The sequence below is a fragment of the Peromyscus leucopus genome, chromosome 1 (assembly GCF_004664715.2).
Source record: "Peromyscus leucopus breed LL Stock chromosome 1, UCI_PerLeu_2.1, whole genome shotgun sequence".
Taxonomy (NCBI): domain Eukaryota; kingdom Metazoa; phylum Chordata; class Mammalia; order Rodentia; family Cricetidae; genus Peromyscus; species Peromyscus leucopus.
Window position 1 is genome coordinate 172174471 of NC_051063.1, and position 17059 is coordinate 172191529.

The 17059-nt window shown below is 52.1% G+C and overlaps 1 protein-coding gene across 1 annotated transcript; it reads left to right on the top strand.

The window, feature by feature from the left end:
- The first annotated feature begins 203 nt into the window (after positions 1-203).
- On the top strand, positions 204-9922 carry Ceacam19 (CEA cell adhesion molecule 19). The gene is made up of 7 exons (XM_037201657.1): positions 204-440; positions 1223-1591; positions 5284-5434; positions 5598-5644; positions 6312-6397; positions 8166-8219; positions 8886-9922. Exons 1-7 carry the CDS (start codon positions 386-388, stop codon positions 8937-8939), a joined length of 816 nt encoding a protein of 271 aa, XP_037057552.1. The 5' UTR covers positions 204-385; the 3' UTR covers positions 8940-9922.
- Positions 9923-17059: the final 7137 nt, after the last annotated feature.

Here is a 17059-nt window from a genome sequence, read left to right on the forward strand (position 1 = left end):
TCTCCCCCATCCTGGCTTCTGGGGGAGGGATTGGAGGAAGGGATTGTTCAACCAGAGGCCGCCTTGCTGTTTCCGGTAGCCAGCCGGGCTGAGTGGGAAGAGAATGGGGGCCAGGGAGGCGGCCTGGGAAGTCCTGGGTTACCCTGGAAGACTGGTCCAACCAGAGTGAGCCCTTCATCTCCGGGCATGGGTGGAGACTCATGGAAGGAGTCATCACAGCTCAAGGAGGCTGGGAGACTCAGAGAGGGGAGTCTGAGGCTCCAGGGCCTCACAGCCTGGTGTGTCCTGAGGCACCCACCTGGATGCCTCACTGAACTTCACTCTCCAGAGAGCCAGACCCCAACTCTGTGGTTCTCGTGACTTTGACATCTGTACAGGAAACAAGATGGAGATTCCTACCCAGACGCAGGGCTGGTTGTCAAAGGGCCTCCTGTTCTCAGGTAAGGAGGAAAAAACTCGGAGGGGCGAGGGGCAAGAATGGGCAGGACAGTAGCATCACATCTCCATCCATATTTCATCTATGGAATTTTCTAGAATGTCAGAACTATGAGGGTAGGAATTTGTGTTTGCTTCCCTGCTGTGTTCTGGGGAGGGAGGTGCGGGACTAGAGACAGAGCCGGACCCAACTGGTGAGTCAGTCACGCCCAGAATCCCAGCGTTTGGAAGGTAGAAGGACATCCTGAACTACATAGTCAGTTCAAGGCTAGCCTGGTCTACTTGAGACCTTGTCTCCAATAAAAATCTAGGGAAGAGCCAGGAGTGATGGTGTATATCTGGCACTTTGGAGGCTGAGACCGGAGGATCACAAGTTGGAGCTGGAACTACATAGTGAGTTCCAGGCTATTCTGGACTATATAGTGCAATCTTGACCCCAAAATATAAAAAAACAAAACACACACACCCAATGGAATTTTAGGCTTATGATGTAACTAGCATGATAACTAATAAAATAGATATGCCTTTAAATATTGGTTAAATGAGTGAATTCAGAGGGTCTAAGTGTTTACAATCAGAACACAAAGCATCTGGGGTGCGGGTGGGGACCTGGTTCTGTTACATCTGTGCCTTTATTCCTATTCCTGCACCCAGGGCAGACATCACTAATCAATCTCATTGATTCCAATGTGCACTCTTCAGAGTCCTTGCTCCCAGTTGAGAGTCTGTAGAAAGGAGGTTTTGTTTTCTCCCTCCGGACTCAGGCCTTCTCCATATCTTCCCACAGCCTTGATCCTGGCTCTCCGGCTGCCCCAAGGTTCCCAGGCAGCCCTCCGCATCCAGAAGATCCCAGAGCAGCCTCAAAAGAACCAGGACCTTCTCCTGTCCCTTCATGGTGTTCCCAGCACCGTCCAGGACTTCATCTGGTACCTGGGGGAGGAGACTAATGGAGGCACAAGGCTGTTCTCCTACATCCCTGGGGAACTGCGGCCCCAGAGGGATGGCAGCGCCATGGGACGGCGAGACATCGTTGGCTTCCCCAATGGTTCAATGCTGCTCCGAGGTGCCCAACCTTCAGACAGTGGCACCTACCAAGTGGCCGTCACCATCAACCCTGCCTGGACAATGAAGGCCAAGACTGAGGTCCAGGTGGCTGGTGAGTTGGGGGCAGGGGTGGCTAAGGATGGAAGGAAGGCCATGCATGTACAAACACATTTCATTTGGCCTCCTCATTCATATGCACAATGTGCATTGAGTGAGCACCTACTGTGTACCAAACTGTGGATTTCCCCGACCCTAAGGAACACCCCATTTCATTAGTTCTTCCCATATATTAATTATTCCCATATTTATATGAGCACCTTTTTTTTTTCAAGACAAGGTTTCTCCGTATAACTTTGGAGCCTGTCCTGGAACTCACTCTGTAATCCAGACTGGCCTCGAACTCACAGAGATTCATCTGCCTCAGCCTCCCGAGTGCTGGGATTAAAGGTGTGCGCCACCACCGTCTGGTGAGCATCTTTTTTTTTTTTTTTAACCTGACCCTGATGAATTGCTCAATTTTCAAAACAAGACAAGTGCTTATCGATGTTGCTGCTCCAGGTGAAGGACTAGGGGACAGGGTGGGGACAACAGTGAGATCTGACACTTCTTGGGAACCTTAGGAACCAAGTATGATACTAAATATCTTCCCTAAATCAGGCTGACCATTAGGACTGACTGATAGCTTGGGGTAGATGGCTGGGCATCTCAGAGAAGTCATACAGCCTCTCTGGTCTCACCAGACATTACTAGTGCTTGCTGCTCACAAGGACCACAGATGGTGCCAGATTTTGCCAAATGCCCCCCCAGAGCCAGGGCCACTCCTGCATAAGGACCACTATAACACAGTAACTACTTTGTCACTTAAAGAAGCTTCCTGGACAGTCACTCTTGTCTCCATTTTACAGATGGAGGAACTGAGGCACAATGGGGTTATGATTGGCCGGGCTCGGAGAATTAAATAGGCTAACATAACACAGGAAGGGAGGTCATCAGGGAGGTCTCGATGAAGAAGGTGACCCTTAGTTAGGTGTGGTGGAGTGTACATGTCACCCAGCCCTGGGGAGGCTGAGGTGGGGGCAGGGTGGGGGATCTGAGCCGGTCTGGGCTACATAAGGAATCCCAGCACTCAGACTGGGCAACTTAGCAGGACCTTGTCTCAAACATGTCAACAGGGTCAGTAAGATGGCTCAGGGGGTAAAGGCACTTGCTGCCATGCATGGGAAAAGGAGAGAGCCAACTCCCAAAAGTTCTCCTTTCTCCTCCATTTGCAGATGCACAGAGAAGCATGAATGAATAAATAAACTAATGAAAACAAGAAAAAACAAAGATCAGCATGCTTGGGTCTGATGGTTCACTCTAGCCCCTCACTGGGGGATTCTAGGCAGGGGCTCTACCACTGAGCCACACCCCAGCCCCTCACTGGAGGATTCTAGGCAGGGGCTCTACCACTGAGCCACACTCCCAGCCCCTCACTGGGGGATTCTAGGCAGGGGCTCTACCACTGAGCCACACCCCAGCCCCTCACTGGGGGATTCTAAGCAGGGGCTCTACCACTGAGCCACACCCCAGCCCCTCACTGGGGGATTCTAGGCAGGGGCTCTACCACTGAGCCACACCCCAGCCCCTCACTGGAGGACTCTAGGCAGGGGCTCTACCACTGAGCCACACCCCAGCCCCTCACTGGGGGATTCTAGGCAGGGGCTCTACCACTGAGCCACGCCCCCAGCTCCCTCAGATGCTGCTAACTCTATCCTTGTATACATGCAGTGTCACTCATGTGGCATTCTTTTGATTACAAGCCAGTTAGTGTTCCACATTCAAAGAAGAGTGCTAAACCAGGCAGTGGTGGCTCACTTTAATCCCAGCACTCTGGAATCAGAGGCAGGTGGATCTTTGAGTGCGAGGCCAGCCTGGTCTACAGAGCAAGTTCCAGGACAGCCAGGGCTACACAGAGAAACCCTGTCTCAGAAATAAACAAAGTGGGCTTAGACCCTGCCGCTTGTCAGAATAGCTAGTCATAGTTAGAAAAGCAGGGAGTGGGGGATACTGTTTCCATCTGGGCTTTAGAAATTAAAATGTTTCACAGGCTCAGTTGATAAACTCACTGTGATCAAGAAAAGCAGCATGTTGCCAGAGGAAGACAGTTCACCTTGAGGAGGAAACAGCTCCTATCTGATGGAGAGTGAAGAGGAAGAGATAGGGACTCAGAGCACCTTAGAGAGCAGCCTCCAGCCTCAACCCCTGCCTGGTTGAGATGTAAGGGCAGCCTGATGATCGAGGCAGGAGGATGGAAAGTCCAAAGACAGTCTGGGCAATTTATTGAAATCCTGCCTCAAATTTGCAGAAAATGGGTAGGAAAGGAAGAGAAAGTAGGGAAGAAAGAAATAATGATTGATTATTTTTGTTTTTTTCAAGGCAGGATTTCTCTGTATAGCCCTGGCTGTCCTGGAACTCACTTTGTAGCCCAGGCTGGCCTTGAACTCAGACATCCTGCTGCCTCTGCCTCCTGAGTGCTGGGATGAAAGGCATGCGCCACCACGCCCAGCAAAGTGATTGATTTAAAAAAAAAAAAGACTTACAGGGTTCTTGGAGAGAAGGCTCACAGACAAGAGCACTCACTGCTCTTCCAGAGGATCTGGGTTTGGTTCCCAGCACCCACATGGCACCTCACAATCAGCTAGAGCTCCAGTTCCAGGGCATCCAATGTCTCCTCTTGCCTCTGCAGGCACGTGGCATGCACATGATATGCAGACATACATGCAGGCAAAACCCTCACACACTTACAGAATTTTCCCAAGTTTCAGCCCTGAGAAAATTCCTCCCAGAGTCCTGGGGAAGACTCTACATCAGGCGTGGGGTATCTGAGGGAAAGGAATCTACGTACACTACGCTCCTTTGTCCGTTTACTTTATTCCTCTATGACAAAACTCTGTCTATACAGCTTCAGTTCTGTCCTGAGTCTCAGTTTCTCTCTGTACCTAGTTTTTCTGTCCCCTCATAGCCCTGGTAGTAACCAAGCCCTTATACTTTTCGTCTCATCTTCATCCTCTGTTCCTTCGTCCTCCAATCTTTCCTTTCTGGCTCCTTACCCTTGGCTGATAAACTCTACCAGAGATCTGCCTTACCCTCTGTCTTCCTCTTCTCTCTGGCCACATGGTTCTGTGACTGCCACTGGAATTTCCTTCCAGTACTTACTGCACCTGGTTATGCAAAGACCTCTTTTGTTCTCAGTCAATTGCTCTGGAAAGCCACTAGGCCTGAAGGCAAGGGATGGTCTGAGCTTCATTTGCACAAGAAGCAAAGCTACACATCTACAGCCTGCTTGTCTCCTAGGCTGGTAGAGGGGGGCGGGGTTAGTTACCTGGAGGTTCAGCAGGTCTGAGAAGCTGAACTGTAGAACACACCTGCCTAGAATCCCCCAGTGAGGGGCTGGCATGGCTCAGTGGTAGAGCCCCTGCCTAGAATCCCCCAGTGAGGGGCTGGGGTGTGGCTCAGTGGTAGAGCCCCTGCCTAGAATCCCCCAGTGAGGGGCTGGGGTGTGGCTCAGTGGTAGAGCCCCTGCCTAGAATCCCCCAGTGAGGGGCTGGGGGTGTGGCTCAGTGGTAGAGCCCCTGCCTAGAATCCCCCAGTGAGGGGCTGGGGTGTGGCTCAGTGGTGGAGCCCCTGCCTAGAATCCCCCAGTGAGGGGCTGGGGGTGTGGCTCAGTATAGAGTAGGTTGCCTAGAGTGCATAACATGGCACTGTAAAGTAGATAATCAGGTGAGGACAGACAAAAGTCATCACTGATACCATCCTCACTCCCAGGTATGAGCGAATACTCAGTCGGGGCACCTCTGCCTGTCAATGCTGGGATCATGGCTGCTACCATCACTGGGAGTCTTGCTGTGGGGTCACTGCTTGTAGGTGGCATTGCCTACCTCCTGGTCACTCGGAGGCGGAAGGGCCGGAGCCCCAGGTACAGGCCACCGATCCACCTCTATGTCCTCCATCCCCTCTCCTTCCCCTCTAGACGCCTTGTTTTCCCCAGGCGAGGTGAGGGTGGGAGTCAGGAAATCTCCAGGTTCTCGGGGTCCCCTTCCCCCACCCAAGCATCTCAGAAGTCTTTTATGTACCCCCAGGATTCCAGCTACAGAGCAGCCGGAACTGAGCACTAGTCCTGAATCTGGTAAGCCAGGAGTGAGTGTCTCTCTACCCAGCCTTTGTGTGTCTCCCACTCCAGTCCTACACGCAGTCAGAGCCCACTGGGACCCTTGGACTCACTGAGGGGGTTGGAGAGGGGTAAGGCCCTCCTGAACCTCCAGGGTCCCTGCTCCTAACAGGTGCCCTGCTCATAAACCTTCCACAGCTCCCCCAGTGCCTGGGACAAACCTCGTCTCCCCAGTACGGCTCCCAGGTCCCTCCCGATCTGCAGACAGTGGGCTCTCTTTCCAGGCTCCTGCAAGCATCCCTCCAGCCTCTGTCCAGTTTTTACATCCTACTGTCTCAGATGACCCCTCCTCCGGGTAGTCCTCCCTGACGCCCAGGCTGGTCTGGCACCTGCTTCTATGTTCCTAAGGCTCCCCCACCTCCCCGCTGCTCCCAGCCTTAGACGCTCTGGGTCATCCCTCTCTGGAGATGGATCTCTCTTCCCCCAGGGGACTGCAAGTACTAGGAGGGCACTGCCTGGATTGTCTGGGCCACCACTGTGTCCCCGGCACACAGCTGGCAGGAGGAGCGGTTTGCATGAAATGTTTGTTGAGTGACTGAGTGAATGAAGTGGATAAAGTGGACAGACAGGCAGAACGGGCCGACAGAGCCTTCTGTCACCGAGGTCCCTCCCTCCTCTCCTTCAGGGGACAGCAACGTCTACGAAGTGATGCCATCTCCAACCTTCCTGGTGTCCCCCATCAGTGACACAGAGCCAGGGAACCCAGCCACGGTGAGTCCTGTCCCCTTAGAGCTTGCTTCTCACAAGGCCTCTTCCCTGAGCGCCTGGGCACCTAGAAACCACAGCTCTGTTTTCCTCTCTCCAGTCAATTCCTTCTTTCTTCCTTTCCTTCCTGTGTCGGGGGTGGGGGTAGGGGTTGGGGGGGCACACGTACATGACACGCACATGGAAGTTCAAGGACAACTTGTGGGACTCGGTTATCTCCATCCACCATGTGGGTGCTGGGAATCGAACTCAGATCATCAGGATTAGTGGCAAGCACCTCGCCCCACTGAGCCCTCTTGCCAGCCCCTCTTTCCAATTCTTGTGTGTCTCTTCAACCCAGATGGGGCCCAAGAACAGCCAGGGCAAGGATTCCATCCAAGTCCAGCTGGTGAAACAGTTTCTGGGGTTACTTACAGGGTGTGGGTGACTCTGGAAGCCACACCCTAGCGCAGGTGACGGCTCAAGAAAGCCGTACAACTTGCAGGCAGAGCCACCGAAGAATCATGTTTCCTTGGCAACGGTCATCCCAGCACTTGGGTGCTGGAGGCAGGAGAATCGAGAGTTCAAGGTCAGCCTCCAAGCTGGAGGTCAGCCTGGGCTAGACTGAGACCCGGTCTCAAAAACCAACAGAAGTGGGGAGAGCTGGCTGGAGAGATGGCTCAGCACTTGCTTGCTACTTTTGAGGACCCAAGTTCGGTTCCCAGCACCCACATCCAGCAGCTCACAACCAGCTACAACCGCAGCTCCATTGGACCTGATGCCCTGTACTGGCCTTCAGTGGGCAACCACATGCACATGGTGCATACATACACACACACACACGGACACGGACACACGGACACGGACACACCACACACACACACACACACACACACACCCCACATATACATACACATACAAATACCACACACACAGAGGCACTGACACATACACACACACACACACACACACACACACCCCACATATACATACACATACAAATACCACACACAGAGGCACACACGCAGAGACACTGACATGTACACAGACACATACACATATATACACCACATGCACAGAGACACATACATACACCACACACACACATAAATACAGACACACAAATACACACAGAGACACACAGAAACACACACACACAGAGACAAACATATGACAAAAACACACAGACACACACACATAGACACAGACACACACACATACACCAATAAAAACTGAAATCTTTAACCGCACTGACCTGATGGCCTGAGTCCCTCCCTGGAAACCACATAAAAGCCAGAGGAAATTGATTCCACAAATTCACCCTCAGACCTCTCTATGTGCGCCTACACACTCCTACATACAATAACATATATTCTTTCTCTTTTTCTTTTTGTCAAGACAGGGTTTCTGTGTAGCCCTGGCTGTCCTGGAACTCACTCTGTAGACTAGGCTGGCCTTGAACTCACAGAGATTCCCCGCCTCTGCCTCCTGAATGCTGGGATTAAAGGGGTGCGCCACCACCACCTGGCAATAATATTTTTAAAAGGCAGACAGAGAGAATGTAAAGAGCTAATTATTTAAACTAAGCTAAGCACTAATGGTGAAGCTGGCCAGCACCTGGGCACCCCAAAAGCCTTCATATGAGGCCCACTACCTAAGGTGTGTTGACCTACAAGGGGTGAGTTCCCTGCTCTTAGGGGCTTCATAATCAGAGGACCAGGCATGCACGTCATGACGTCAGGGTCAAAGGTTGGAGGGCATGGGGCACCCCCTCACCTGTACCCCTCCCTTGCAGAGCTGGCCTCCACTCCCATCCCAGCAAGCACAGCCCCAGAACCAGCACTACCAGGTATGGACTGGGGAGCGGCAAGAACCCCACGGGGGGGGGGGGGAGCCTGGAGCAGGCAGGGTCAGAGGGCCAGGGATAGGGGCTCCTCCCTCCCCCAAGAAAGCTCTCCCGAGGAACCTGTTTCAGCTTCCTTGAGACTGACCCCCTGAACAAGGCCTTTGCCTTCCTGGGCCCGGGCCTCTTCCTCTGCAATAATCACCCAAGGCTTCAAATCTGTACGGGAGGAACAAGGCCCAGGGTGGGAAAGGAGATTGCTCAGGGTCACACAGCAGAACATGTCAGGCCGCAATGGAACCCCACTGCTTGAAGGAACCAGTTCTGGATTGGCTCTCAAGTCTCTCCAGTTCCCTCCTGGGCACCCCTAAAGGTGCCCTGTCTGTCTCCTCAGAGTCTGTCTGCATCCACGGGTGTTTCTCCGCTCTTCTGGGCTTCCTCTCCCTCCCTCCCTCCTCCTCTATGTCGGCTCCCTTTTCCTGTGCGGCCCTGACCCTGCCTCTTATTTTGTGTCCATCTCTCCTGCTCCCACTAGCACCCCCTCACCCTGGGGCTCACCCCCTTTCCGTCTCCTGGTTCCATTCTCTGCCTGTCATAGTCTGCCAGCCCCCCCACTCCCGCCCCATCTCCACCTTTCCTGCCCCTCACAGTTCCTCGCCCCCCCCTCTTTAGGACCTACTAAACCCCGACCCGGCCCCGTACTGCCAGCTGGTGCCAACTTCCTGACGGGCTCGGGGCCAGGCCTGCCCGGAAGACAGAACCTCTGCCTTCTTCCCCTGACCCTGACCCTCAGGGCCTCACACCTGCAGAAAAGACCCGTGACGCCCACAGGCCAAAGCCGTGGGAGCTGGCAAGACGGGCTCGCCATAGACCCAGCATGGCAGGGGGCAGGTGCCCCAGGCACGGGAGCCTGACCCCAACAGCCTTCAGTCTGTGCCTCGTCCACACCTGCCTAAGAAAGCAGGCCCCTGCTTCCCGAGGGTCCCCATCCACGGGAGAAAGCCTTAGGTCTGTCTGCACCGAAGGCACCCCGCCATGAAATCCCATCGTGGCTCAACCAGTTATCGGGAAACCCCTTCCTTGGGGAGAAAGCATTACCAGGAAGACGCCGAAGCAATGGTTCTCAACTTGTGGGTCGCGAGGGGTCACCAGGGCAAAAGCAGCTGACCTAAGAAGACAGCCCTGGGCAAGAGGACCTCAGAATCAGCCACCCATAGGACTGGGACTGCCTAGAACCCACCCGTGAGGGCTGGGGGCGTGGCTTAATATAAGAGCCCTTGCCTAAAATCCACCAGTGAAGGGTGTGGGCCTGGCTCAGCTTGCTAAATATGGGAGAGGCCTGGGTTCAATCCTCTGAACCACACGTTAGAAAAAAAAAAAATCAGAAATCATCAACCACTGGGAAGAGATGAAACGGGAGAAATCTCTAGATGCTTGGAAGCTCAAGAAACTGCCCTGCCCTTCTTCCCCTACACACACACACACTCACACAAACGCACATGCGCGCGCGCGCGCGCGCGCGCACACACACACACACACACGCACACACACGCGCGCGCGCGCGCACACACACACACACACACACACACACACACGCCCTGACTGCAGAAGCACCCGGCCCTGTGGACTCTGGAACCACAGCTCAGTGACATCCACTTTATACTCTTGATATCCACAATTGTAAGCTAATAAACTCTTGTTGTTTTAAGCCACTGTTTGGTAGCAGTTTCCTCCAGCGAACAGGAAAAGAGGATGCTGGAGGATCCCAGGGAGGGGAAGTTACAGCCCCAGCTGATTGGCAGTATGCAAATGAGCTCCTTGAGGGACTTTCCCCAGGCCTAGCTCTCACACAACCAGTGCCTGGTTAAGATAGCCACCCAGATCAACCAAGTGGCTTTGGGGCTAGAGGAGTTAGCGAATGATTACATGAATCAGGGCTTAATTATTTCTTTAAAAAAAGAAAATCGGGCTGGAGAGAGGGCTCAGCGGTTAAGAGCACTGGCTGCTCTTCCAAAGGACCTGAGTTCAATTCCCAGCACCCACATGGTGGCTCACAGTCATCTGTAATGAGATCTAGATACCCTCTTCTGGCCTGCAGTCATACATGCCCGCAGAATACTATATGCATAAAAAAAAAATCTTATTTTTTTGAGACAAGGTCTCTCTGTGTAGCTCTGGCTTGCCTGGAACTCACAGAGATCCACCTGCCTCTGCCTGTGGAGTGCTGGGTGAAAGGTGTATGCCACCACACCCGACCAAATTTATAATTAAATAAAAGATTTGAGGAGGGATTTCCAGCAAATGATGTTCGAACTGTGCTCTTGCTCCTTCTTCTGGCCACAGGTGGAATTGCACTTCCTCAGCCCCTAATTAGGATGCAACAATGATGCTTTGGTTGATGAAATGCGGGCGGAAGCGTGCTATGACTTTCCTCCCTATCCCTGTCGCAGTGACTGGTCCTGTCAGTGGTTCCTGGGTGAGCACACACAATTCTGACCCTTGTCACACCTGTCTCAGGTAGACAGGTGTGTGGCAGGCTCAAGAAATAAACCCTTAATGAGCCTGTGGGTAAAACCAGACAGCTTATCACTGCAGCATAACCCAGATCACCCCGACCTCAGATGAGGACACTCAGTCTCCTCATCATAAAAACTACATTTCCCAGATGCCCTTGCAACTAGATCTGGTCATGTGGTTAAGTTCGAGGACAATCAAATACAGATAGGGACGGAAGTTTTATAAGCAGTTCATAGAGAGGTCTTCTTCCTTGACAAGAAGCAGAGAAAGTGAGGAAGTTGGGCTTCTGGGGTGCTGTATACAGCGTCACCATGCCAGTTAGATAGTAATCTAAACAACAACAACAACAACAAAACTTCCTTGCTCAAGCCATTTCTTTAAGGAATCCATTATTCCCAGCTTGCTTGCTTCCCCCCCCCCACACACACACACACGGTGTTTCTCAGTGTAGCCCTGGCTGTCCTGGAACTCACTCTGTAGACCAGACTGGCCTTGAACTCACAGAGATCCACCTGCCTCTGTCTCTTGAGTACTAGGATTAAAGCCATGTGCCGCCACCACCTAGCATCCCAGCTCTTTTGAATACACATCCAACCCCACCTCCAAGCAGCATTTTTCTAGATAAGGTCTTGAGCCTAACCATTCCGCTTCCAGGGCGCGGTCTGGAAAATGAACTACAGTAGCCATATTTTCCTCTTTGAATGAGTAAGTTTATTAAGTATATATCAAGGCAAAGTAATTGAATAAATAGCAAGCTACGTGTAGCTGGTAGAACATCATCAAATCAGATGCTCACACTGTCCCACAGGGGACACCAGGCACCAGGCAGGCAGCTGGGACTCACCTTCTCTCCACGGCTGAGCTCCTGGCTTCTCTTTCCCCACTGCAGACACTTTTATATCAGGAGATAAGGCATAGCGCCCTGGGGCTGGAGAGATGGCTCAGAACTGAAGAGCACACACTTCTTTTCCAGAGGATCTGAGTTGGATTCCCAGCATCTAAGTCAGGCAACTCACACCTGCCTGTAACTCGTGAAGTCACAGGCACATTCAGACAATAAAAAAATAAATAAATAAGAATGTTAACGCCTTGGAAACAGTTTACCTTCTCGCTGTTCTCAAGGACATGATATTTTTACTCTTAGGCTATTTTTGCTGTTCTTTTTCCTCTCTGTCACAGAGTTGTGAGGGGTAGCCCTTCCCCTAGACAAGTCGCCTTGGGGAGACACTTGGAGACAACATGCTTGGTGGGTCTGAAATGTGAGGCAGGACCGCCAGCCTCCAGCCGTAGTTCCTCAGCGAGCTCAAAAAGCACGTGATGACTTACCAATATAATGTGCACTACACCTGGTCATCTCATAGTCCCCTCCCCTGATTTGAGACAGGGCTTTATGTAGCCCAGGCTGGCCTTAATACATACCTGAGAATGACCTTAAACTCGGGACCCTCCTGTCCCCACTTCCCCAATGCTAATATAACAGACTTGTACCAACACACACCTCTCTGGCCTCATTACTGACAGAGTTATAATCTCCCCATTCATATGCAAAAGTCCCATACCAAATATGACAAAATTTGAAGCTCCCTGGGACTGGAGGGATGGTTCGGTAGTTAAGTATGTTTGCTACTCTTTTTTTTTTCCTATTTATTTATTTATTTATTTATTTATTTATTGGTTTTTCGAGACAGGGTTTCTCTGTGTAGCTTTGCGCCTTTTCCTGGAACTCACTTGGTAGCCCAGGCTGGCCTCGAACTCACAGAGATCCACCTGCCTCTGCCTCTCGAGTGCTGGGATTAAAGGCGTGTGCCACCACCGCCCAGCATGTTTGCTACTCTTGCAGAGGAACAGAGTTCAATTCTCAGCACCTACACTGGGCAGCTCACAACTGCCTGTGACTCCAGCTCCAGGGGATACAGCGCCCTCTTCTGGCCTCCTCAGCTCCTACACCCATGTGCGCAAACCCTCACAGAGGAACACACCTACGCATAAAAATCAGTCTTTAAAATCAATTTAAAAATCAACAGAACCAGTGACAAAATCCTGCATCTATATTTTGGGGGTGGGGTGTGACCTCTGACCTCAGATTTTCAGAAATCTTAGGAGGCCGGGTCTATTACCATTGCCACATTGTGACCGGAGACACTGAGGCTTGAGAGGTGATGTGACTGTCTCAAGACAGCATTCGGTTGATAGAAAAGGGAAGGGTGATGTTGGGGACAGGATGAGCTGGATTTTGCCGCGGTAACAATTGACCTGCTGCTGTCCCCAGCTTGAAAAGCTTGTAAGCTTTATTATTTTCCCTTCCCACAAGTTTGTCTCAAGTAGACAGGTGTGACAAGGGTCAGGAGAACTTGGCTTCATGTGGACAACTTCAGAAACCAGGCTGACAGTGTTAGTCATTGCAACAGGAAAAAGTAAGGAGCGTGCACACGCACACAGTGACTTAGAAACTCTGAGCTGGAAGTGTGGCTTCCACTCACTTTTCATTGGCTGAAGCAAGTCACATGGTACAGAGTCCAGTCCTGGGTGCAGACTGGGCAGAAGAAGATGGAGCCCAGGAGCACGGTATAAAGAGATCATCTTGGATTGCCAGGCGGTGGTGGCGCATGCCTTTAGTCCCAGCACTCGGGAGGCAGAGGCAGGCGGATCTCTGTGAGTTCGAGGCCAGCCTGGTCTACCAAGTGAGATCCAGGAAAGATACAAAACTGCACAGAGAAACCCTGTCTCGAAAAACAAAAACAAAAAAGAGAGAGAGAGAGATCATCTTGGGAATCGAACCCTGATCTAGACCTTCTGACGGAAATGTCTAAGCATTTTTTTTTTTTGCTTGATTTATTTTTCCCAGACTTCATTCATTTGAGCAGCCACTAGACCAGAGCGAGGAGGAGGCTAGGGGCCAGCCACGAGATTCGACAGGCATGCAGAGGGCAGCCTGGGCAGGGGCTGGTTGTGGATTGAATAAGGAGGGTTAGAGAGAAGGAGGAGGAAGCAACCATGCATTAATTCCACAAGTGTTTATTAAGCACCTACTGGATACATCACTGTTTTAGGTCTCAGGAGATGTCTATAATCAAAACAGAGACCTATCCCTTGAGGAACTGACCTCCCAGAGACTCCTGGACGATCGATCCATGGGGACAATACCACAGAGGGGACAATGCCGGGAGGGGAAGCAGTGAAACAAATATTCTGACCACTAAGATATTTGTGCTTAAATATTCGTAGGCCGGCAAGATGGCTCAGTGGGTAGGGGGCTTGCTGCCAACCAAGTGAGTTTCGATCCCCGGTACCCACACATTGGAAGGAGGGGACTGACTCCCACCAGCCACCCTCTGAGCTTCGACATACACACAATAATAAATATGCGTAATCTTTTTTTTTTTTTTTTTTTTTTTTTTTTTTGGTTTGGTTTTTCGAGACAGGGTTTCTCTGTGTAGCTTTGCGCCTTTCCTGGAGCTCACTTGGTAGCCCAGGCTGGCCTCGAACTCACAGAGATCCGCCTGGCTCTGCCTCCCGAGTGCTGGGATTAAAGGCGTGCGCCACCACCGCCGGCTGCGTAATCTTTTAAAGAAAGGGAGGAGTGTGAAAAGCAGCCGGTCTTGGAGCCCGGAACCTCGGAACTCCCACGCAGTTCCAGGCTGAGCCAGCAGGCGGCAGCAGAGGCCAACAAACAAGCCTCCAGGCACAAGCCCACCCAGCCCCACCCCCACCCCACCCAGCCCCACCCCCACCCCACCCCTGATTCGTCCCCTTCTGGACCCTCAGAGCCCTCTCTGCTGCCTCGGGCCAAAACACCCGACCTTGGCCGGCCTCTGCCTGCAGCAGGCACGCCTGTGGCCTCCTAAACTTAAGCTTCCGTGTTCCTACAGCCCAGCCTGGCCAGGCAGCTCCGCTCCTGTCCACCTCCGCCTCTCCACCGTCTGTCCTCCCCTCCCTGCCTAGGACCAGGCCTAGCCCCCAGCGCCTTTAAATACAAACTTCTCAGGCCAGGCATCAGAGGACACCCCCTTAATCCCAGCACTCGGGAGGCAGAAGCAGGTGGATCTCTATGAGTCCAAGGCTAGCCTGGTCTACAGAGGGAGTTCCAGGCCCGCAAAGAATACTTAAGAGAGACCCTGTCTCAAAACAAACAAGCAAAGAACAAAAAGAAAAAACAACAAAAAAAAAAACCAAAATAAAAGTAAAAATAAGTGACTATAAACTTCCCACAGCCTTCAGGTTTGAATCCTGGGGGATCTTTGGTCTCCTCTTCTAGTTATTCTTTACCCTTTAACCCCACTTTGTGATCTTCTTCCTGCACCCCAAAACGCAACCGAGGGTTCTCCTCTCCCTCTGCCTGGAAGAATGTAAACGAATACAAAGGAAAAGGACACAAAATGCGACCGTTCTTGGCTCAAAGCAAGTGTCAATGAGGATGGGATTCCACGCATGAAGCTCAGCCCGGTAGCTTTGGCTGGAACTGGGCAGAGTCCGCCAGGCATCAGGATCTTCCACCAGGGGTCCCTGTCGCCCGCCTCGCCACTCCGGGGACACCCCCAGCTTCTGAGAGATAGGGGCTCCTTGTTGGACAAATGAGGAAGCGGCCCCGGGGAAGGAAGTGGGCTGGGCTCTGACCCAGAGTCGTTATGATTCATGGGGAAAACCTGTTCCAAAGCCACCTCCTCTGTGGGAGAAAGGGCCAGTGCCCGCTCAGCAGGGTCACGGGATCACCCGGTGTGGACGCCCCGAATCAGCAGACCTCCATGAACTCCCGAGGGCGCCAGGGTCTGTGTCCAGGCTTCACTGGGGACCCAGGGGGGACTCCATCCCGCCCCTGTGGAAGGTGACGAGCTGAGGTGCAGGTGGCCCTGGGCTGGAGGAAGGAAGCAGCTCCTCCACAGAGCGCCTGCCCTCGCCCCTTCACTGGGATGTTCTAGTTTCCTCCCTAGTTGCTTTGAGGGAAAAAAACACCCTGAGAAAAAGCAAGTTTGGGGAGAAAGTGCTTATCGGCTCACGGCTCGAAAGTCTGGGGTACAGGCTGCTGTGGCAGGGAAGTAAAGGCAGGAACTGAAAACAGCTGATCGCATCCCATTACAGCAGGGAGGGAGAAATAAATAAATGCACGGCTAATGCTCAGGGGCTCTCTCTCTCTCTCTCTCTCTCTCTCTCTCTCTCTCTCTCTCTCTCTCTGTGTGTGTGTGTGTGTGAGTGTGTGTGTGTGTGTGTGTGTGTTTCTCTGTCTCTCTGTCTCCCTCTGTCTCTGTGTCTCTGTGTCTGTGTCTGTTTCTGTCTCTGTCTCTCTCTGTGTGTGTCTTTCTCTGTCTCTCTGTCTCTGTCTCTCTCTGTCTCTGTCTCTCTCTGTCTCTCTGTCTTTCTCTGTCTCTCTGTCTCTGTCTCTGTCTCTGTCTCTCTGTCTCTGTCTCTGTCTCTCTCTCTCTGACAGCATCTCACTACGCAGCCCTGGCTGTAGACTATGCTGCCCTTGAACTCACAGAGATCCTCCTGCCTCAAAGGCTAGGGTCTGCTTTCTTTACTGAGGCCAGCCTACAGCTCCAGCCTTCCTCCTTTGAAGTGAGTCCCTAACATGTAGAGACCCTAAAATGATACTGTGGTTAGAATTTGCCTTCAAACACCCCCACCCCCGTTCCCAGGTCCCGAGTCATGGGTTCCACCAACTATAGCCAATATATGCAAGAGGGGCTGGGAGACGGTTGATAAGTTCGAATCTCCACGCCCAGTTAAAAGCTGGGCTTGGCCCTCTGCACCTGTAACCCCAGGGCAGTGGGAGGCAGAGACAGGAGGATTGCTGGGACTCACTGGCTGCTATCCTGGCTCTAGATTCAGTGAGAGACCCTGTCTGGAGGGAATGTGACACCCTATATCTCCCTCTGAGGGAGGCATTGAAGTGTACATGTGCACCTGTACGAAACGCAGAATAAAAATAAAATAAAATAAATGTAGGGAATAGCGCAGTGGAGAGAGTGCTTGCTTTCCGAGGCATGAGGACCAGAGTTCGGATGTCTGGTATCAAGGTTAAAAAAAAAAAAAAAAAAAACCACGTGTGGCAGCATGTACCTGTAACCCCAGCACTGAGGCAGACAAGGGGATCCCTGGAGCTCACAGGCCAGCCAGCCTCATGGACGTGGTAGGCTCCAGATTCAGTGAAAGAAAAAGAAAATAAAAGAAGTGGGCCGGGTGTGGTGGTGCATACCAGACCTCCAGAAACAGAGGCAGGGGGATCTCTGTGAGTGTGGGGCCAGCCTGATCTACATAGGGAGTTCCAGGACAGCCAGGGCTGCATAGTGAGACCCTGTCTCAAAAAAAAGGAAGAAGAAAAAATTTGGATGGCA

What these genes read in the sequence shown, in the direction of transcription:
- Ceacam19 (XM_037201657.1), top strand. Translation starts at nt 386, where the DNA reads ATGGAGATTCCTACCCAGACGCAGGGCTGGTTGTCAAAGGGCCTCCTG. An exon ending in AAAGGGCCTCCTGTTCTCAG is followed by an intron (nt 441 to 1,222) that starts GTAAGGAGGAAA and finishes ATCTTCCCACAG; the next exon opens with CCTTGATCCTGGCTCTCCGG. An exon ending in AGCCAGGGAACCCAGCCACG is followed by an intron (nt 6,398 to 8,165) that starts GTGAGTCCTGTC and finishes CCTCCCTTGCAG; the next exon opens with AGCTGGCCTCCACTCCCATC.